The 23,815-nt window shown below is 35.9% G+C and overlaps 1 protein-coding gene across 1 annotated transcript in view; it reads left to right on the plus strand.

Annotated features, from left to right (window-relative positions):
• AHR (aryl hydrocarbon receptor) overlaps positions 1–19,493 on the plus strand; it is a 62,233-nt gene extending 42,740 nt beyond the window's left edge. The window contains exons 5-11 of the mRNA XM_021538301.4: positions 1,224–1,347; positions 5,529–5,659; positions 6,526–6,728; positions 8,364–8,473; positions 11,025–11,166; positions 11,942–13,214; positions 16,375–19,493. Of these exons, the coding sequence (XP_021393976.3) occupies positions 1,224–1,347; positions 5,529–5,659; positions 6,526–6,728; positions 8,364–8,473; positions 11,025–11,166; positions 11,942–13,214; positions 16,375–16,530 (2,139 nt within the window). The 3' untranslated portion in view covers positions 16,531–19,493. The remainder of the gene's footprint in view (positions 1–1,223; positions 1,348–5,528; positions 5,660–6,525; positions 6,729–8,363; positions 8,474–11,024; positions 11,167–11,941; positions 13,215–16,374) is intronic.
• The last annotated feature ends 4,322 nt before the right edge of the window (positions 19,494–23,815 follow it).

A 23,815-nucleotide genomic window follows, 5' to 3' on the forward strand; every position in this document is an offset into this window, starting at 1 on the left:
CATAGCAGGCAAATTCTGCCCTCCTTAGAAAACTCTGGGGTTACTTTATGTGAAGATGATAGAATAGTTGAAGATGACAGTTATAGTTCTCAAAGTATATCCATGGATACTGCATACTGATAGATTCAGCTGCTGTCTGAAAAATTGCAGGAAACCATGCTTGGCCTGCAATTTCAGGTAACTGATGAGAGATTGGGGAAGTTTGTATAAAATAAAATATTTCAAAAAAGCCCATTTTTTTTCCTGGGTTTACATATTTCTTAAGTGCTGAGGAATGTAAAAAGAAAAAAGCTTGGAAAACAAATTGGGCGTAACATTCATTAAGTAATTCCAGTAAATCAAGTGCATGATATAGAAGTAAAGTCTTAAAGTTGCAAAAATTAGAATTTCTGGAAATTTATTCTGATTGTTTTATGAAATTTGTCATGGCAAAATTTGACCTAGGCTTCTGCTTTTGCCAGTTTATCTCAATTATATTAGATCCATATTTTATTTAAATATTTTCTGTTTGTGTAATGGTTGGGTTTTTGAAACATGCCAAAATCCGGGATCATAACTCTTCTCAGTCAACTGAGTCTTTTCTTTACTATTTTGGGTGGGTTTTTTTCCTCCTTAAATTCCTTTAAGCACTAATCCTTGCTTTTGAGCCTTTGCCATTTAGATCACATTCCTAACCACACAATTGGTAGTGGAATAAAAGTTTAATAATTGCATGTTTTAATGCATCCTTAAGAATGACAAAGTTTTCAGGCAAGCAAATCCGCTGTTTATAATCTGCTTGGTTTAGTTTTGGCAGTTTGGTTCAGGGTCTTTAGTTTCGTTTGTTTTCCTGTGGTACCTGTAGTGGGTTAAGTCAAGTACACCTGGTAAATACTTTATTATTTACCAGCTTATAAAATTAAAAAAATTAAACAGAACCTAAGCATAGGATTTCCAGGCCTTCTCAGGTAAAAGCAGGTAAAGAAATAGTTGAGATAATGTCACTTTTTTCTAAGGCAATATTTTTTATTATTGTTTCCCATGTTTATAGTCATGTGTGTAACTGAGCTGCTAAAAAATAGTTCCATGAAGCTTAGCCACCTGGATGTGATTGTATGTATTTGTCCCTGAGCAAAATGGAGTTTACTATATCCATAACAGTGTTGTTATGATTAGACAACTTGTATAATATTATCATATAACTTTCTTATTATTCTCTCTCACCTTTCTCCTTCTGTTCATAGTCCGATATTATACACCAGAGTGTATTTGAATTGATTCACACAGAAGATAGACCTGAGTTTCAACGACAGCTACATTGGGCATTAAATCCTGCCCAGTCAGGAGATTCTGGACCAAGTATACAAGGTGAGAACAAAATTTGTTTGCCTGTTGGATTAGTTGTTTGTTTTTTGGGCTTTTTTAATTTGTCTATGTAAAAAAAAAAAAAAAAAGATAAATTTAGATGACTAAAGGAAGAAATAGCATCTTCCAAATTTATTTGAATTTCATGGACACGTTTAGCCAACAGTGAAACTTATTATTTTTTGCACTTTAAATAAGCACTATTTTTCATAGTACAGCACCATTAAAAGACTATTTATACCTTAAATTGGAAGACTTTAATTTGGAGCATCAGTGACAATGTTTCTTAGACTGATCAGTCCAAGAATCAGGCCTAGTTACAGTGTTACTATAGGAAGTAGTGCATTCATTGCTCATAGACCAGTACTTCTCTTGGAGATAAAAGGGAAGAGAAATAAAAGATTAAATAGATGAACCTTTAAGATCAAGCAGAGTATACATGTTAGAGCAGAGTTGTCACATGTTACTGACTGATGCTTAAATGAGCTGCTATGTTGAGAAACAGCTCAGGAGACACACACTGTGTATCAGAGCAAAGATGTGTAGGTGCAGGTTATGTGTAATCCAGGAAGCATGTGCCTGCATCATAATGACCACAAAGCTATTGAGACAACTGCTCCATTTTAATGCTCCCTTTGCACAACAATTGTTTAAACATGTAGGTAACTCTTCTGTTATTGTGACTTAATTATGTGGGGTTTATTTATCCATAAAAAGTCAATTTTTTAAATAAACCTTTAAGTCATTTTAGCAATGTATGGAAATGCCATGATTTGATAGAGAAAAGTCACCGTGTTTATAACACAGTTGAGTATATTTCAGTTTTTCATTTAGCGGTCAATGTTGTTACACCATCTCTAGATCAATCTCCACAGGCCTGCTGCACAGCTAGTTAATAGTACAGTTCAGTACAGCAAAGAGTGCGGTTCTCAGAAACCAGATTTTCATCCTGCTTGCTTCAGGGTGAAATCGTGTTCTATGGACCTTAAACAAGTGCATATTAATTTAGAAAAGGTTATTTGAAAAGTATGACACAAGGTTGGATTGGACTCCAATTTGGCTGAATATCAGGAAGTGCTGAGCCTGATTACAGACAACGTTTTGGTTTGTATCTTTTCTTTCTAGCTTGCTAAAAGCAGCTAATTATACCCCATTCCTGAAAGCATTTAGGGCCTAGTTGGATGGGGCTTTGAGCAGCCTGGTCTAGTAAAATGTATTCCTGTCAATGGCAGGGGGTTGGAATTAGGTGACCTTCAAGGTCCCTTTTATCTCAAACCATTCTGTGATTCAATGATGACTTTGGAGCCTCAAGTAGCATAAAATGGTTGGATGTTGAGGATTTTTAAACTGAATTCAGATTTATAGCAAAGGATAATGCTATGACCGTAAGGATCCCCTCCATTTTTGTTAATTTAATCCATTTATGTCTTCATACATTCAGCTAGCATTATGTAGATATTTATAGATATATTATAACTGTGCTTGTGCTCAGGCACAGATTCTATCCTGAATCTGGGAACTGATTCTGCTTCAGTTAGCCTGGACTGGTTATTTCTCACTCAATACTCTGGTATGCTGCTAGACCACTTGTTTCCTCAGCTGTTACTGTGCTTCCCAGACATGCCTCCCAGTCCTTGACTTGTTCCCAGAGAAGTTTGCAAAATGCTGGTTTTTTTCAGTCCCAAATATCTGCTCTGGGGCATTAAGTCTGGATTATCTTTTGAACTCTGTGTGTTGCGCAACCATATGGTCTTGAGTTTAAAGGCAAGCACTTAATGCACTGCATGTTCTCCACATTGCTCCATGGTATTGATGAGATCCAGTGTGAGCTTTATGAGGGATATGGGTTCTAACCTCTGTAGTGTTAACTGGTAGGTTTGCTCTAGGGATTGTAGATGCTCTGTAAAATTCTTTGCCTTCTTACAGTGAGTCACTTCAAGATCCTGGCAGTAAAACCTTCCTGCCTTCTGTCTGCCTGGAAACGTGCAGCAGTGTTGCTTTCACAAGTGTAGGAGGCTTAGTTTTGAAGCCCATTGCCTCCTGTTTTGAGTTCTGTTCCCCTCCTGTCGGGAGCCACTTCTTTCACCACAGCTTTGCTCGCTCTTGGGAACTGTGCATTTTATTATGGAACTTGACAAACTCCACAGCATCCAGCTGCACTTGCTGAACCTTCAAATTTCAGCTCTGTATTTACCCAAAGAATAACTGAGTTTCTCCTGTGGCAGAAATGCTGAAGGACACACCTAACAGTGCCAAGGATGCCAGCAGAAACCCTGGCACTGTACCAAATCAGAGCTGACATTTTTGAAATATTATTTAGGATTTGCAAGCTGCTTCCTTGATGCTCTTTCTTCATTGTCATTGCTTCTTCAGAGAGCTTCCTAGAGAAGCACTGTCTCAGAAGTGTTGAAAATTCTCACTGTCAATTAAGCAATTTATAATATAAAAAAATGCAGCAGTAGCAAGTAAGGAAATTTGCTTTGTCTGTTGAGATCTGTCCATATGACAGGTGTGGGAATTTCTTATTTTCTAATTTCTAAGTTATATGGTAACTGTCTTGGACTACGAATATCTGAGTTTGTCTGCCTGTGGAATCTGCTCATAATGGTGACTGGCCAATACAGTTCTTTAGATGGCTGTAATTTCAGATTATCCCTTTTCATCACACTAACAGCTAGTTCAGAAAAAGGTTTCTTTTTCTCCATACCTTGAAGTTTATTAAACAAAAACTGACCTTGCATAGCAGTTATCTCCTGATTTTTATCTGAAAAGCTAGATAACGCAGCATACTTGTAGGATTTAGATGGCCTTAGGTTGCAAGGCCTACTGGTAAGATATCAGCAATCTCATTTGGCTCCAATTCAGCCCCTTGAATTCATAGGAGATTAAATAGAACTGGTTTTTGGTAATGATTTGTTTACCTTTGGGTTTGTTTTGCCAGTGTACTAACCTCTGAGCCTAACTGTAAGTTTTTTCAGCTGTTCATGAGACAAAATTATGCTTCAGAAAATATAATGTGGTGTGTTATTAAGTGACATGCTCTTCCTGACCTAATATCCATATCTGGAAAGTCAATATGGGTTCTTAAAATCTCTATTATTATTTTGTCCATACTTAATAATCAGTTCTCTAAGAGTACATGGACTATTTTTTTTTAAATAAAGATTATTTTATTATAAAATATCTTTTTAAGTTGGATTTTTCTCAGTTTTTCTGCATGTATGAATTCCTAGGGTGTGACTGTTTTTTTATATGTATTGCAAACAAGATTGCTTTGCTAAATTTGCTGTGAGTAGCCATGCTCTGGTATCTCTGTATATGTAGTCTCATGTAGAACATATGCATTTTATCGAGGTATATTGATTTACCTTCTGATTTTAGTTTATATTCCAAATGTTTAAGTCTGTTTTGTAAATACCACTTAGCAGCAAATGCTTGTCTGACAAGGTGGAAGGATACCATGCTATTATCAAAATTAACAATCATGGTTTAGAGTATTTTGTAAAACAAACAACCACAAAACACAAGTACTCCAGGTATACCTGGAGATGTAACTATGGTATTTGATCAGCAGTGCCCAGAAATATTTTCACTATTTAGTAGGGTGATTTTGCCTTCATTGGAGAAAAATGCTGATTTTTTTGTTTGTTTGTTTTTGTGGTGGTTTCCTAAAGTTTCTGATTTATATTTATTGCTACTTCTTTCTTCTGGCTATCTGGAAAGTAAGTTTTCACTGTTTGATACTGAGTTTTTGAATACTCAGTTCCTGTAGTTGCTGTGCCTTTTTGCCGATCCTACTATTGTGGGAACATGAGTGTGTTCTCTGCTGAGAACTCTGCTCTTTGCAACTGGTCCAGAATCTAGGCTGTTGACAAACATAATGAATAAATTTAAACCCAAACAAACAAAAACCCCCAAGTAAAAACAAACAAATAAACACTTAAAAATAAATTACATTCAGTTTTCAAATACTATAGCCTGTAAAACATAATTCCATCAGAAGAACTGATGTTTAACCTCAGTGTTACAATAATAATAGGTTCTAAGGATGTTTCCAGTTTACATTGTTCTTGCTCAGGTCATGACCTAACTCTTTGTTTATGAGACGGAAGATCGTTTGTTATAGATAGCCTTCACTAGGTGTTCTTCTAAAAATAATCCTTATAAATAATCCTTTCCTGCAGGAGATAATGGCTTTTCACAGCCAGCAACCTATTATAGCCCAGATCAACTTCCTCCGGAGAATTCTTCCTTTATGGAAAGGAATTTCATCTGCAGGTTACGATGTCTCCTGGATAATTCATCTGGATTCCTGGTGAGTATGGAATTACATAAAGAACTCCACATATGCTTAAAAGTTGGAAATCTGCATCATCTTAACAAGAGGGGCAACAAATTACTTTATTTGTTAAGTCTCCAAATATATCTGAGCTGCTTGAACCACAAAGTTTGTTAGTGACACTGTCTCCCCTTTAAGATGTTGTTACAGCCAAGTGTTGTCATTATTTCTCATGGCCCAGTTTCTTCAGTGAAATTCAAATAAGCATTTGTAAGTTTTTGTAAAATGCTGTGTGATTTGTAGATTAAAAAACATTACTAGAATATTTTCTTGTAGCAAGTTGAGTATTTTGCGATGCACTAAGTTATGGTAATTAAGAGGACCATGGTTTTTCCTTATTTGGAAAAATTTTACTTGCTTCTTTTAATGCATTTTTTTGTTAGTCAATTGTTTAGATTTTAAAACAAGTATGAGTTTATCACCCTTTATGTGATATCTTACAAAATAGAATTCTTTACAATTTCAAAATTTAACATACAAATTTTCAATAGAAATAATGAAATAATTATATGCATGTTGAAATAATTATATGCATGTATGTTCATTAGAATATTAGAAGCCCCAGTTGATATTTGATACTACATGCTTTTTTTTTTTAACAGAATAATCTTCCCATTAATTAATTTTTCAGTATGTTTATAATAGATATTGAAGTGATACACTCAGGGGTATAACAACAGTGTTCGGTATTTGTTAGCTAACTTTTGTGTATGCCATCCTATAAAACTTGAATCCGATGGATCCTAAGAAAAATGAAAAATACATGTTTTACATCATAACAGAAATATCTTGCTTTTAAATATCTCCAGCATGTAACATTTACTTTTTTTCCTCATCCTAAGGCTATGAATTTTCAAGGACGATTGAAGTTTCTCCATGGACAAAACAAGAAAGGGAAGGATGGTGCAACTTTGTCTCCTCAGCTTGCACTGTTTGCAGTAGCTACTCCCCTGCAGCCACCATCTATACTTGAGATACGAACCAAAAATTTCATCTTCAGAACTAAACACAAACTGGATTTCACACCCACTGGCTGTGATGCAAAGTAGGTGTAAATTATTCTGTAATTGTCTAATAATTGGCCGATGAAATAGGTTTCAGGTATGTATTTGAAATATAAAGCAGACTACTCTTTTGGTATATAAACCGTTTCAGTGATGGTTGTTTAGAAGCTGTTAAGGTTTTTCTCTCCAGCCCTGCTATCAAGTAAAGAGAAGTAGGTTTGCTGTAGTGTACTTCCTTGAAATGGCATTCTGGTCTCTGACTCTCAGTTGTTAGAAAAACAAAGCAAAAGTCCACAAAACCAACACAAAATAGAAAAACCAAAAGACAGCATGCTAATGAATTAGGGAAGAAGAAACGTTTCATGTTAAATCTGGTTTGAAATTTGGTTTTAGAACTGATAGAAAAGTGTTTAATTTTAGTCTACATTTCTCCTTCAGTTCAAATAGACGTAAAATACAATGGAAATCTTTTTTCCTTCAAAATAATTTAAATACTTTTTTATACTATGATTTTATCCACTTCCAAACCATTATTTTCCCCATGTAAAATTTGGAAACACTACTGCAATACTAGATCAAAATAATGTTACTGTGCTTCAACATGGCAAGAAGCCCATTAAGATGATTTTTTTTATCAAAATAAAAGCCTCTGGCCTCCTGCCTTCTCCTCTCCCTCCTATTTTTGACTGATTTTTGACTTTCATTCTTAGTGGAGTCTCTCACATGGGTTTCCATGCCTACTTACTGGATAGAATTGAATTACTTGTTATTTTATCTACTGAGAGACCAAAATGTTTTATTTGTCTAAGCTAATATAAGTAAAAAACGACAAAATGTTAACACAAATGTTTCTTTTCTCTCTTTGATGTTTTTATTCACTTGAAAAAATAGTTATATGTATATTGTTCCCCATCCCTACTTTCCCCCTTTTTTTACCTTTTGTCTTTGCATCTCCATGTCTTTGTTTCAAATCCTGTTTAGGTCTCTCTTCTACTGTCTTTTTATCAGGTATTGCACAGAGATCACATAAATTCTGTTACGTGTTTCATCTCCCCAGCCTCTAGTAAAGTACTCTAATTTTAGCTGCTAGGGTCAAACACGACTCTTGCTAGTGGTCCTCAGAGTCATATCTTGTCTAAATGCAAACACAGGGGTCCCATACAACTCAATAGCAAAGGAGATGTAGTTCTGAGATATAGCTGGGTTCGAACTTTGAGCTACTAAAAATTCTAATTTGGGCAAGAAGTTTTAGATAACTGAAGTTAAACCCCTATTTAATTCTACAGACAATCACCTATAGGTAAATTATAAGAAACAAGGCTAAGAAAACAGTGTCATTCTTTGGAACTAATGGGAGCTGCCTGCTAGGAGTGAATATGTTCAGTAGTATGGAACTGAGAGTCTGGCTGGTAGGCATCCACTCTTTTTTATGATCTAATGGTTTTGTGAACCCAGTCCTAGTCACTGAAGGCAACCTGGCAGACTAGTTACAATTTTATGAATTGTTTACTCTATTTTTTTATTAGAGCTGTTCTGCTTCCGCATACAATTGATATAGTAACAAACTGTAGTTAACACTTGCTTCTGAAATGTTCTAGCCATAATTAACTTGCTTGACATTCATTCTGTGAGTGGCTTCTTCAGCAGTGTTGCAATTTTTTGGTTTTACCTTTCAGAGGAAAGATTGTCCTGGGATACACTGAAGCAGAGCTGTGTATGAGAGGAACTGGGTACCAGTTTATTCATGCAGCTGACATGCTTTATTGTGCTGAAAATCACATCCGAAGTAAGTTTTATTCGCAAAGAATGGCTGTAAAATCAAAGCATGAAGTATTTTTTCAGTATGAATGCAATATGAATTACAGAAAAAAAGAGGTTGTTAACAAAAAGAACACTGTTCATTTCATATGTTCTATCTGTCCTAAAAACTTAGACTGGTTGAAGAAATGTTTAATATTCCTATTTAGACCCTTTTAGGATAAATATTCCAGTCTCTGTCATATCTTCTTCTTCTCACTTGCTTCTCTGCTCAACCCAATTTCTGCTATTTCAAGAACTTCGGACTAGGAGACTACCAAGGATAGCTTTCCTGTTAACAAGTTATATAAAGAATTTTCTTTTGATATTGTAAGATTTTTACCACAAATTTATCTCTGATTTAACATGCGAGCATCCAAACATTTCTGGGTTTGATTCTTGGTAGCTTAATTGGCTTAAGTAGCAATTTTGAAGAGAAATATAGTGTTGAGAAAATAAGCAGCAGCTGTCTGATGTATAACTATTTAGGGGACTCTTTTTTGGTTTTTACTTTTGTTGTTAGTTATAACAGAATTATCTTTGGAACTTACAGAATCATCTTCAGAATATTATGGTACTTCTTTTCTGCTGACTTCTCTTGAAAAGTTCATTTTTTTCTTCTTTTATCCCCTCATAGACAATTAGATAATGCCTCTCAGCAAGTTGTTCTCAACCTATTTAAGCACATTATCTGCTTCAGGTGTAGCTCAGTCACTATTGCTTATCAGTGGTTTTGTTTCTTTCATAAAGAAAAGCAAAGAGATGGTTCCAGAGCAGAAGAGGATAAAACTTGAATGGTTTGAAACTTTGTCTTAAAATTGGTTTTGCTACATTTTTCATGCTAAGATTGAAATAAAGAAAATAAGTTTTGTAGCAAGGATTTTTTTTTTTTTAGATTTTTAGACTTTCCTAATACATTTTATTTATTTTTTCTGTCTAGAAGTGCTGGGTTTTTGAGCAATTGTATTACTTCTACCCCTTGCCTCTGTGAATTCTTAATATTTAAGAATTATCTTTAAAATTCATATTCATCACACAACCTTCATTAGAACAACAAAACCAGCCAAAATAAACTAAAGCTTCCCACACAAAAACCAAGATAACTTCATCACAACACAGAACAAAATTGGACAATTTGCACAAAATCCACCCCCTGTCCCTTCACCACAATTACAATAAAACTTCCTCTTGATAATTTTACTCTCCAAGACTGTCCAGTGCTCCTTTTGCCTGTTACTGTCCATATGTCAACACCCTCATGATCCTGGGTTTCAGCACCAAAACGACTGTAGTGGGTTGACCCTGGCTGCAGGCTAGGCACCCACCAAAGCCTCTCCACCTCTGCCCTCCACAACTGAACAAGGGAGAGAAAATATAACTAAGGGTTCATGGATTGAGATAAGGAAAGATCACTCACCAAATAATGTCACAGGCAGGACAGACTTCATCTGGGCATATTAATTGAATTGATTACTAATGAAAGAGCAGGATAATGAGAAGTAAAATGAGGTCTTAAAAACACCTTCCTCCAGGAAACCTTCTCCAGTATGGGCTCCTCTCTGTATGGGTCTGCAAGTCTCTGCCAGGAGCCTCTTCCAGCACTGGCCTCCCATGGGTTTACAGCCTCCTTAAGGCATCCACCTGCTCCAGCACGGGTCTCCTCCATGGACTGCAGGTGGATCTCTGCATCCCCATGGTTCTGCATGGCACAGCTTCTGCACCATGGGCTACAGGGGAATCTCAGCTCTGGCACCTCCTGCCCTTCCTTCCTCACTGACCTTGGTGTCTGCAGAGCTGTTCCTTTCACATTTCAACCCCTTCTTCTCTGACCACAATTATATCTGCACAATAACTTTTCTTTCCTCAAATGCTATCACAGAGGCATTATCACAATTTCTAATTGTCCCAGACTTGCCCAGCAGCCTGTCCACCTTGGAGCTGCTAGGGATTTGCTCTGGTGGAAATGGAGGAAGCTTATAGCAGCTTCTTACAGCGGCCACCCCTGTAGCCCTCCCTGCCACTACCAAAACTTGGCTACACAAACCCACTACAGGAATGTACTGTGAAAATTGAGTATATTTATCAAGAATTGTTAGTGGTAGTGGGAATGAAACATAAGATTTTTAAGTACCTCTGCATAAACCAGTCAGAATGTGAAAGGATTGGATTCAGAACTAATGCGTTTTCTAATTGTTAAAGTAATAGCTGCTCTATGAAGGTGAGAGACTTAGGCTTTTGTCATTTATGTGTTTTAGTATTTATTAATTTCTGTTATTGAAGAAATAATGGACAAAACCCCATATAGAATGTTGCAAATCTATAGGAGATATCTTGCAGTTTTGACTTCTATTTTATGAGTAAATTAGACATCTTGAAGTGATCAGTCATCCTGATTCACTGTGAACGTGTTAGTGCCACACTGAATTGGGTGATTGAGGACATGAGATTTGTAAAATTTTTCAATAAATGGGATTTCTTTGATGACATGTGTGTTTTCATGATTTATTTGCTGGACAGTAAACAGTATGCTTACTCTTTAGTGATGAAGACAGGTGAGAGTGGAATGACTGTATTTAGGCTCCTAACCAAAGAAAATCGATGGGCCTGGGTACAGGCAAATGCACGGCTTGTCTACAAAAATGGAAGACCAGATTACATCATTGCCACGCAAAGACCTCTTACGTAAGTCATCAGTTCATAAAGTCGTATGCTCCCAAATCTGAAAACTAGTTTGAAGCTGTTTATATTCACAGAATTATTTACGTTTTTTAACTATTACCCTTTATATTCCAAATTCCCAAAATTCTTTCAATTTGCTAACAAACGTGTAGAAAATTCTAATATTTCAGAACTTGTGGCGTAGTCCTTTTGCATAAACTTCAGACAAATTGATTTCTTAGAGCAAGGTCAGCAGCAGAGGCATGAAGTTATTCCTTGCACTATATTCAATCCCAATGAGCAAAACCTGAGAAATCCAAATGCAGTTGTGTAGAAGGAGCAACAAATAACAAATTCAGTCCTGAATTTTAATGCTGAACTAAGTTCTGCATAGTATGAAATTCAGCCTTGTTAAATAAATAATTTTTTCTAAGGAGTCTGTAAAATGGAGAAAAATAGATACTTCAAGTATTGATTTGCTTGCTATACTAAGAAAAGCTTAATGCATGGAACAAAGCCCACTTGTTTTCATTTCAGCTCATAATGCATAGAAAATGGTGTATGCTGTCTAGATTTAATTACAAATGTAATATGTAAATGTGGTATTACAGTCATAAGCTCCTTATTTCATAATCTGCCTCTTGGTTTAACTCAGCCAAGTTGAGCTGGAATAGGTAGGAATTTAAAAAATGCCTACAAATAGAATAGTTCATTTTTTACTGTTAATTCCATGGGACAAAAAAAATAGAATAACTGTTTATTACTGCAGTACCATGCTACATATCTGATTTATTTTCAGAGATGAAGAAGGGGCAGAACATCTACGGAAGCGTAACATGAAGCTGCCCTTCATGTTTGCCACTGGTGAGGCTGTGTTATATGAGGTTTCTTTCCCTATGTCAAGCCTTATGGACCCCTCTCAACCGAAGAGTAAAAGCACAATGGGAAAAGGAGCCAAAGCAACGCTACACGATGACTCTGTGGATCCAAACTCCCTCCTAGGTGTCATGTTAAGGCAAGACGAGTCTGTTTATCTCTGCCCTCCAGCCTCACATAAACTTTCTTTTGAGCGGAACTTCTTTTCAGACAGTAGGGATGAACTGGGTGATGTTGTTGGCAGTGGCTGGGCAGACAATCTCCTACCTGCTGGAAATCACAACATTCTCAAACGGGAGCTGATGGAGTGCTCCCAGGACAGTACCGTTCCACTTCCTGAAGACAGTGCAGCACTCTTTCAGGATAACAAAACCAGTGATTTGTACAGCATCATGAAAAATCTGGGTATTGACTTTGAAGATCTCAAATGTATTCAGCAGGATGAGGAGTTTTTTAAAACTGAGTTATCTGATGTGGATGATATTGGGGACATCAACATAACTGACGAAATCCTGACTTATGTTCAGGATTCCTTAAATAAATCTGATTTCTTATATTCAGACTGTAACCAGCAGCAGCCCTTGGTCCAGAATGAAGGTTGTATGGTACAGCAAGATTTAGAACCACATCAACTTCATCAGCACCAGAAGCAGCTTGTGGAACAGCAGCAACAGCAGCAGCAGCAACAGCAACTCTGTCAAAAGATGAAACATATGCAAGTCAATGGGATGTTCACAAATTGGAGCTCTGGCATGCCCCTTAGCTGCTCACAGCAGCAACCCCAGCAATACGTGTTCCCTGGCATGCACGCCAGTACATCCGAGTTCTCTTACAAATCAGAAGTTAACGCTTCCCCTTATGAGTGTAGGCAAGACTTTATTCCTTACAAGCAACCCACAGCGATGATGCCACAACTTTCTAATTTTGCTCAAATGGATTTTCCAGGAGCAGGTTTTGGTGGATCGACCTATTCTGCTTCTTCCAACTTTGAGGATTTTCTCAGCTGTTTGCAGCAAGTCCCTGAAAACCTTGAGTGTGGGATAAACTCTGAGTCGGTTATGCTGACTCCTCAAACATGCTATGCAGGCGCTGTTTCGATGTACCCGTGCACGCAGGAGGCACAGCCCAGCTGCGTGGATCAAATGCAGTATGAGCCTATGATGACAAATCAACAGCAACAAACATTGGGGAACAAGGTATGGTAAACAGCATTGCTGCACTGCTTGCACTTTGAATCCAGTTTATATTGTTTTGGGTGAATGCTGGGGGACAGTGTTTGTTGTGACTGAATTGCTGAGTTTGAATTGAATGGGTTAGCAGTGCATGGATGTCTTTCCTTTATTTGTTCATTAGAGTGAAGAGAGTTACATTTGGACAAGTTTATTATACATGTACCTGCAGTCTGATAGCTCTCTTTAGCAGAATTAATTAAGAGTGAATGAGTCTGTGGTACTATACCAATAATTTTCCTGTTAGGAGCAGAAGAAAAGTAGATTGGTCTAAGTCTTGGAATTTGCTAATAAACCCTTTAGAGAGGAGTTGAGTTTGCTTGGCTCACTTATTTTCATTAAATATGTTGTAAGAATCAAAAAAATTCGTTTTGAAGTGTGAATATTGTCTAACTACTCAGATTCCACAATGATTTTAGGATTAGTGAAAGCATTAGATTATAGTATAAAAATGGCTTGAAATATGAACTGTTTCACTCTTATATACAATGTTACTGCAAAAGAAGTTTTATATCTTGCTATAAATGAAACCCAGCTTGTTCCTCAAGCTGCTGTCTAAATTAGCTGCTGAAGAAAAAAGAGTTGAAAACAGTTATAGTCACAGTAAAATAATCTGGTCCTTTTTCACCAACAAGAATGCACAATAAAAGCCACAGAAGAGAGGATCCTGGCTGTAGCACAGATTATAGTTGTAAACACTGTTCTTCATTGGTAAAATTAACTTAGAAATAAAATTCAATTACTAGTTCCTGATTTGAATAACATTTGTTGAAGTACTTTCTGTTGTACTCTTTATTTCTGTTAATGCTGCTAAAGTACAGAGCCAGAATTCTTTTTTATTGTTGTATTTCAATGAGTTAATGTTCTGAAGTACTGATCCTGCAAATGCTTATGCACATGCATAAGTATTTACAGAATTAAAGTATTAAGTGGCATTTAACCTATGCAAGACAAAGGTGAGGAATGCAATTAGAACATATCCATTTTTTACATGCTAAATACAAGTACAAAACATTCCCTTTTAAAAACTGCTTCACTGCTGAAAAGAATGCAATTGCAGATTTGCAGAAATTTACCTAAATTATAGCACAGTTCAGCATGATGAATGGCTTCTCCCTGAGGTTGAAATTGCATAAAGTGACTTTGAGAAACTGCACTGTGCAAACTTGAGCATGACTTGGCTGTGCTTTGCCTGGCTGTGCTCAGTGTTTAGTCTTTCAGAGTGCTTCTTAATAGGGCTGCAGAGAAGCTCCAGGGCCATCCAAGTTTGTCTTTATAATAACAAAGAATTACTCTTTATACAGAAGCTGTACTAATGTGATGCATCAGTTTTGAACAGACATTGCATTTGCAATTCCATTTCTTTATTTTTAATGGCTGGTTTCAATTGCATTTATTTTGCAGGTTATTTTATTGTTACACTTCCTTAATAATTTTTTTATGACCCCTTTTTTTTATTTTTTTACTTGAATTTTCTTCTTCTTTAATGACTAAGACAGTACCTCTGAAAAAATTATATCTATTACTTCATATTTACTAGAATGCTGTGCTGCAATAATGATAGGACATTTAGTTTGTTGTAAAAAAAAAAAATTATCAAAGGCCACTTTGTGGAAAAATTGTGCTTACTTGAGTTGTTCAGAGGCAAATTAAGCCCCTCTTGTTAGGATATTCCTGTGTTGCGTGGGGCTGAGTAGCACTGCATGAGCAGAAGCCTCATGTGACTAAGCAGATAGGATCCTGCTGTCTGAGCCCACATTCACACAGCCAAACCAAAGCAGGGCAGTCTTGGTGGCTGCATTTAGCACACTGACATCCCTGTCAGTGGTTAGAGTCCAGAGAGAGGACAGATACTGCTATACAAGCCATGACTGGTATCTTTTCGGACTTCTAACTCCCATTGATTTCTCCATGAAAACACTACAGAATTAGAAAGCCAGAAGGGTCTATTGTGGTCATATGCCTTGACTTTCTGCCGTTCCTGTACTTGTGGTAGGGGCATAGCCAGTGCAGTCTAAAATCACTTTCAGTGATGGAGAAGGACAGAAAGGCCTGTTATTGTCTGGCTGCTTGCTTAGGATCAATATACCTTTATTAAGCAGGAGAAACCTTCCTAAGTACTTGATTCTATGTTGAGAGCATTTTTTAAAAATTTAATGAGTGTGGTCACCTTATTAATGAAGAGTATTGAAGTAACATGCTTCTGTCAGAAACAATGCTTGTATATACTCTTAAAAGTATGCCATCTTTGATTAAAAACATAATTCACATGGCTATAGCCTTGTTAAAAAATTAGAGGAGTTGTGCACAGTTAGTCAAATTTCAATGTTTGCATAGAGGAAAAAAAGAAGAACTACACCCAGCATAACTTGATAGATGATTGGATGAATGAATGTATAAAACATGTTCTTAAAGACAAACCTTGAAGAATGAGTACTTACAATATAAGCTACTCCCAAAGAGATGATGGAAATGTTTAAAATACTTTGTTGTATTTTCTTTGCATGACCGAATGGTGTATTTTGTAGATAAAGTCCACAGCATGACAGGAAGCATTACATTAGGTGATTAAAATAATCCTATGAACAATTATGTTAAGACTGATGAAAGCCATTCATTGCTGTTGCTTGGCACTGTCAATATGAAGACTGTCAAAAAGCCCACCCTGCAACATTTCAGCCAGAGGATTGCACACAGCATGCTTCAGCTTATGGATAGCACTGCATGTGCATTCCTGGAGGAGCTGTTATGTCTGGATCCCACTGCAGGCATGGAAAGATGTAAATAGGTTGCTTTTAAAATGTAACAGCTGGATGTGACAATTGGGAATTCTCAGACTGCACTTTCTGGAAATAGAAACTCTATTGCACTTTAGATAATAGAATTATTTCTTAGCTTAGCCAGAAGTAGGGCTCCCATTGACTTCAACATGGGTAAGGTTCACTGATGATTCAGTCTCTATTTTAATGCAAATGGAATTATCATTAATCATATTTTTTAAAAATTAAAGCTAATCAATTTATTTTAAGATTATTCCATCCAATGTGTCTTTAGGAGGATTTTAAAATGCTTATTAATAAATTAATTTCCTATACTAACCATTTATATTCTCTTTTTTTCCTACCAGTTCCAAAATGGTTTCAATGGAGGAAATGTAAATGCATCATATCCCTCTCAGTTAGATGTGATCAGTAATCCACAGACTGCCACACATCTTCAGACTCTTCATCATCCAAAGGAACCCAGATCCTTCTCAGATTTGGCATCTAGTGGATTTATGTGATTCAGAACTAGAGCTCCATCTGTGATTTTGTCTGGGCGTCAGGTTGCTCTGAGGAAAAGCTTGATATGTCTCTCTTTGAGTGTCAGACTTGAACAGCTAAATTACATTTTGAGAATATGAGGTTGGTTGCACTATATACGGGTGGATATGTAATTCAAGACCTGGCTTCTTGGAACGACAGGTGGAATTAAATCTTCCGATTTAAAGTATGCATGTGCTGTTTTCCATCAGGCTGACTGTGTCCTTGCAGTATGGATTACATACATACTACAGACTATGTCATGCTATACAACATAAGATAAGGCAAATGGTTTTATTGTTCAGAAAATAATTGGGCACTTTACAAATAGCATTGATGGCACAAGGAAGGTGATTCACATGTGGATTATTTCCAGACTTTATTTTTTAAAAACTATTAAAAAGCTCTAAATTCATGAGAATCAAAAGCACTTAATTTTAATGCATACTAAGCTCTGTAATCACTTATTTTATATTTGAATCCTTTTGTTTTAAGTCTCCATTTCTAGCACTTTAATAGAAGGCTTAATACAAGGATATGATATGCAACTTCAGGTTTTCTATGAAACAGACCCCTTGCATTCCTCCTTTTCATGTCAACCTTAAGTGCCTCACAATTTAACTACCTTATTTCTGATGGGAGCTTATTTTAGCAAAACTAAAATGTCATCTCTAGTATGTGAACTTTTAGCTAACATCAATAGTGCTACTGGTTGTGTCTTTTTTTCTTTCCCTCTAACGATTATTTGTTTAGAAAGTGACTTAATTAGTCTATGGATTTGTTACACTATTATCAGGAGTTGTTAATGTTCTGAATTCAGTTCAGTTAAAGAATTTGAGTTTATTCTGTACTGCTTTTCTGCTTTCTTCAGGTAATACAGGGTATATTAAAAAAGCAGATTTTGCTGAGGGGGAGGAGCAGATCCTCAGGATTAGTTTTAGATTATTAATGCTGAAAAACATGTGCCTTATCTTGTGTTAAAATGCTCATAATGTTCTTTAGAAATAATACAAGGCTGCTCTATGCAAATATTTTCATTAAAATGGATATTGAAAAGGATTGCATTTTCAATAAAAGGGGTAAGGGAGTCTCAATAGTGATTGGCATTGACATTATTTTGACTGCAGTTTTCAATGTTAATAGTGGGGAAAGGGTCAGTTCAGTTTCAGTTTTATCCCTGGCAAATTGCACTGTGAAGAACAGAGAGGATATTCTTCTTGTGTATGTTGATCCATTTGAAAAGCTTTGTGCAAATAAAAATTTGGGGCAAGAAAATAATCATTAGATAAATTCTCACTATAGGTTGGTTTTATTTTCAGGAAAAATCCCAAATTAAACATATCCATTAAACTTTCTGGGGTTTTGTTTTGCTTTTAACTTAGGACTGTAAAATTGCAGACACCAATGTTTGGTGCAAAATAATAATCTACGTAAAAAAATACAGAAATGTGTATATGTTCAAAATATTTCATACTCTTGTGTGTTGTATAGTTCATATATTATAAAATGTCTTTGTAAAATATTTTAAACAGTTAATTTTAAAGTATTACGTTGTTATATGTTAAGAACAATTTTATTACATTTGTTATATAATGTAAAATGGCAATTTAGCCAGTTTGTTTGAAACGGCAAAAGTAAATTGGCTTCCTCCAGATAGTTGTTGATATTGTTTAATAAAGGACAATCACTTAAAATTGGAATCCTTTCATAGCTGAAACATGCTTCCTTTGAAGAGCATATTTTCTTCCATTCTGTGTGATGTGATACATGATGCCAAATTTCTAATTCACTAACAACTTTTCAGATCCCAACTTCTAACAACTTTTCAGGTTAATAAGTTCAGCAGCTCTTTTAAGAGAAATTAGCATATATGAAAGGGATGTTAAGGAGGCAATTACTATTCAGGAAAAGCCCATAAAAACATTGTGGGTTTTATTATAAGGTCACTTTTTTTCCCCCCTTGTTTCAGATTTTGTTTTCTGCACAAGGCAGTAGTAACAAATTCACTTTCTATAATATGAATTAATCCATTCTGTCTTTTTTAATTGAAGGTGATGTTTTAAGCCAACATCTGAAATGTCTTCCGTATCTAGCTAGTGTGTCATGTTTGCATTTGAACTGGAAAATTAGAAAAATGCCGTAAAACCAGAAGGTTGAAAGGGATAATATATGTGTTCCATCTTACAAACCATTATATATCCTGTTTATGAATTTAGTTAAACCAAATACATGTTGTCCTATCACTAAGTGCCAAGAATGCAGTACTACAACAGTGCTGCCCTACTTAATGTAAACAAGTTAGTTGTTTATATGCATATCAGCGTATTTTGTGCATTATTTTATGCGTACAACGTTGACTGTATTAGTGCACTCTTGATCTGCACCAAACTGTACCTACAGTGCACAGGTGTTTCTGAATTGGATCTCTATTAGCCCTTCAGGTCTGCTATAAGTAAGATTATAACTCAGTGTTAGTCAGTATTACTGTCCATTTTTGTACAAGTTCTTACCTTGTTTTTTGTTCCAGTTCTTTCTCCTTTGCTATGCCTGCACATACCATGCAATACACCTCTTGCGTTAAGGTATGGTTCTGTAGCGCTCTTGCTCATCTCCACTAAAGTTTGTAAGACATAATACATGGTAATAAAATATTCACTTGAATGTAGCTGAAATGTATGTTCTTTTACTACAAAAATGTTTGATTTCAGCAGTATACAAAAATACATTATCGTATGGTTACTAATATCTTTTGAGAGCTTGTCATCTAAAATAGTTTACAAAACTTGTTATTTACGTCACTGTGGACTTTGCACTTCTCTGAATATTAGATGCAAATACAGTGTATATAGAGTGGTGAACAAATGTGTATTTGTCCATGGAATTAGTATTTTATACTTGCATGAAAATGAGTTTATAAATAAAGTTTGTAAATAGCAAGACACAATTAGTAGTTGGAAGGCTCTTGTATCCGTTGCTTATTCACAGTAAATTCACAGTTGAACCATCCTGAGGCAGGAACAGATTTCTGCATTGATGCTGCTGAAAAGAAGCATGTTCTTTTTTGTGATCTGGAGCTGGCCATTGGTACTTACATTACACTGGTATTTACTGTTTATAGCTACTTCATAGTGACATTAAGTTAAGAAAACATTTATTTCTAATAATATTTGCTAATATTACTGTTTCCTGTGTGCTCTTTTAGCTTTGTATGATAATATGTAAAATTGTTTATAATGCTAAATCAAGTGTTTCACTGTAATTCCCTATGCAGTTTACCAAATTTAAAAGAGTTTTTCAGTTTAGTGACATGATGGACAATAATTTAATTGGCTGGAACTACACCATTGTCTTGTAAAGTGTATTAAGACAAATGTCTTATCTGGAATCAATACTAGGCTATGAACTCTGTATGTCAGACCTATTGTTTACTTTTCTTGCACTGCACAAAAAGACATGCTAAGTTTCAAATATAATTCAACAAGACTGCAAATCTATAAGGTAACATCTGGAAATAATCAAGCAATAATATAAGCAACACTGGTTATCCTTTTCTTTGTAGTCTGTTGCATTTATTAAAAGTACATCTTCAAGCCACATACCAACCTGTTCCCAGCAGTATAGGACCTTACTGTCCTTTTGTTTGAAGGAAGGAGATACTATCTTCTGGAGGAAGCCATTTTCTTCAAGATTTATGAAGCTTTTTCTTCTTTGCTCTAATTCAATGTGAAAGTTAACAACCATAGTGATACCAAACCAGCAGTAGGGCGCTATATCGAAAGCTCAGGCAATTTGTTGGTAGAAGTCATAATCTTACTCAAGGCTCTGTCAGAGGGAAGCTTTTCCAAATAGCTATTTTGGAGATCTTCCTAGTGAGGAGCCATGTTTCCCACATACATTTTTAAACGAGAACTGTTTTATTCTCAGGTGATTTTGTTTGTCTGAGAACTGGCTTTTTAAAGTAGAGCTAATTCTACTATCTAGAGTAAGAGCATGACTAATATTTTTATTCTGTCATTGATTAATTTAGCAAATTATCTTCCTGCCTTCTTTCCTCTCTGCTCAGGCATCCTTCCTTTGTAGTAGAATTTGTAGTTCTAACTAAGTAATACTGAAACACCTTTAAACATCCAAATTGTAAGTTGACACCTAAAACCAAAAATTAAATTCCCCCCGTTGTATACTTTGCACAATCTGAACATGTAATTTCCAGCATGGGGCACTGTTCAGTTTCACCCATTTCATTCCTGCTCCCTCCAGGAAGCAGTGCTTGCTTTGATTGCTTTTCAATGAATCTGAGCTAGGTCTACAGCGAGACATCTATTTTTTGATTCTAGCAAGTTCTGGTGCATTGATTTTTCTGGTGAATCCACATTCTATAAATCCTCTTATCTCTTGAAGTTTGTCTTCTTGACAAGTGAAGAACAACTATAATATTTAGGCATCAGTATCTAAGTGAAAAAAAATTAAAAGGTTCAACCAAATATGTGAAATCAAAGTCATGATCAGTCTTATGAGATGAGTTTTCTTCTTAATAATTTGACTTTTCTATTTGATGTCCAACACACAATGTTATTAGTCTTGCATAAAGCTGTATACACTTAATTTCCAAAGTAGGCAGTCTTTGAGAAAAGGAGAGGTCTCTCAACCTTAAACTTTTTTTATGATTTATGCTGAAGCTAACAGGCTCTTATCTTCTCTTGAATCTGGCCTGGATACAAATAAAGGTATAGGCAACACTGCTTATAACTTATATTAATTACTAAATTAACTTCAAAATTAATAATTTCAACAGATATTTTAACACATCTTGAATGTCTGAAATCTATAAAAATAAGTTTGAGAAGTTTCATTATTAAAAAAAAATCATAAAAACAGTAGAGGATGCCTGAGGAGTGTTTGGACTGATGGGAATCCTTCATGCTGCATAACAGGAATAATAATAAATGTAAAAGTTCCTCCCATTCTCACAGAATGAAAATTTTTGATCAAGTTTTTTCTCCTCTTTGCTGGTTATGGACATTCAGACTTCCCACAACATGGAGTAGTGGGTGTCTGTTGGTACATGGTATGAAAAACTCAACTTCTTGTTAGTAAAAGTAAGATATAAATTAGTAGGAACTATGAAATTAATTTGTGACACTTGTCATTAAAGTTTTGAGGGAGAGGTGTAGGAGGAGAAAGGATGGTGTGACTCTCAGTGGACTTAAAAGATGTTTGAAGGTATTAGTATTCTTTTCTACTTTCTAAATGATAAAAAGAGCAATATTTAAATCTTCAGAGCCCTTACTTGGCTGTCTTGCTTATTCCATAACCACTTAGATCCTGGCACTTCCAAGCTACTTGGCTACCAAGCCCTCAAAGTTGCACATCAGGTGTTTCCTGCATCACTGTGGGGCCCAAACCAGTGTTTTCAGAAAATCCTGAGAAAATTTGTGCAACAGAAGGCAGTCAGAAAGTCTGTCAAAAAGAGTTAATGTTAGCTCCATCCTCTACCTTGTTTGGACTTTGCATGTGAAAGAAATGGTCTCCATAGTGATTTGTAGGATATCCTGTAATGAAAAAGTCTCTCCTTTTAAGTCATTCCACTTGGAACAAGTAGTTCATGAATAACGGAGAGAGTGAGAGAGCAAGGGATGTATCCTTTGGTCTAGGATCTGGGACATGTACTTAAGACAACTGGATTCTTCAGGAGGAGGGGCTGGATTCCCAGGATAGTCAATGACCCAGGAATTAGGACATTCATTTAGCTCTTCATCAAAATATTTTTCATTCTCTTGAGGGGAGAAATGTAATAAATTTTGGATGGATGTTTAGACATAAAAGCCTACAAACAAAATAAAAAACTAGCATGAACTTCATACTTGCTTTACATCTGCAGTAGATGAAGGATCTCTGCAGCTGAAATATGTTACAAATGGCCTCATTGGAGAGTTTATTCTCTGATTTTTGCTGTCCATACTGACATACATATTTTTTAAAGCACAAATATTGAAAGTTCTCTTCGATACTATGATCATAACTGTTTCTCAGATGTTTTTCTACAGAATGTGCAAGTTGCTATTCCAAGTTATAAATGGAGCTGTGCAGTAAGTGCAGAATGACTTTCTGCCAGTGGAGCACCAAATACAGTGCCAAGAGCTGGTCAGGACTTCACAGTACTGCCAATCACTATAAAAAATGGAGCAGTCATTTGTTGGCAGAAGTACCTAAAATTACTGAACAAAATGGTGTAGCATTTGAGTCCCTGGTGGGTGGTGGTAGCAGTGCTGTGTAACATGCACATGCATGCACACAGAGCAGCCTGTGATCATGAAGGTATACATCATGTGCCAAAGAATGTTTTAGTTTATACTGGCATCTAATAGAAACTTGAAAGGCTAATAAAAGCCTGTGACACCTCGCTCAGTATAAAGAAGGATCTGCATTAAACTTGAGACCTAGACTTATAATCAGTACATAAGCTTTTATGTACTTAGCTTTATGGCTCAAATCTGCTTTCAGTCCCTCAATAGTTCTTAATAAAATAAATAAAAGGAAGTTCTCAGGCAAAGAAAAGTTTTGCTAACTTTGTATTTCAATTTTAATATTGCAAAGTAAAATAACAATCATAGGCCCTTCATACCAAGAATATTATTATTAAGCAGCAAAAATGTGGAAATGATCAGTTTAAAGAATGTAGATAAACCTCATCGAATGCTTCTAAGCTCTGACTTTTTCCCTCAAATATTACTCTGAAGTGACTTTGTCAAGTTTCTTCTAGTTCTTTCTTTTTTTGCAGATATCTAAAACCAGCATTTATAAGGTTTCTTGCTACAGATGAGAAATTGCTACAGATTTTCTGACTCAGCTGTGACCTCAAAACTCGTGGAAGTTAAAAATGCTTTGAAGTCAGCAAGCCCATTGCTAGAATCAGGACAAAAGTGAAATTTGTGGCAAGAAATCCATATCTGAGTGGATGTACCACTGAAACATTTTTCATTAATTTTATTTATAGAACTAGAATATTTTTGTTTTAATGGACACACTTTACCTACCCACTCTCAGGGGTCACATAAATCTTACAGAACCTGCTCCAAAAGATACCAGTAGAATGAGGCCAATTTGAGTTTTTTGTTTAGATATTATCAGTGTCGTTTTTGGTCTCTGCTGCTTCTGGATGAAGACAACTGTGTAGTTTCTGCAGTAAGGGCTGAAGTATACTCTTGAAATCACTTTGGCAGATGGCAGAGGCAGGTGAAGAACATAGCCTGTGGGAGCCTGTAGAGC

This window comes from Lonchura striata, chromosome 2 (genome assembly GCF_050655825.1).
Source record: "Lonchura striata isolate lonStrDom1 chromosome 2, ASM5065582v1, whole genome shotgun sequence".
NCBI lineage: Eukaryota > Metazoa > Chordata > Aves > Passeriformes > Estrildidae > Lonchura > Lonchura striata.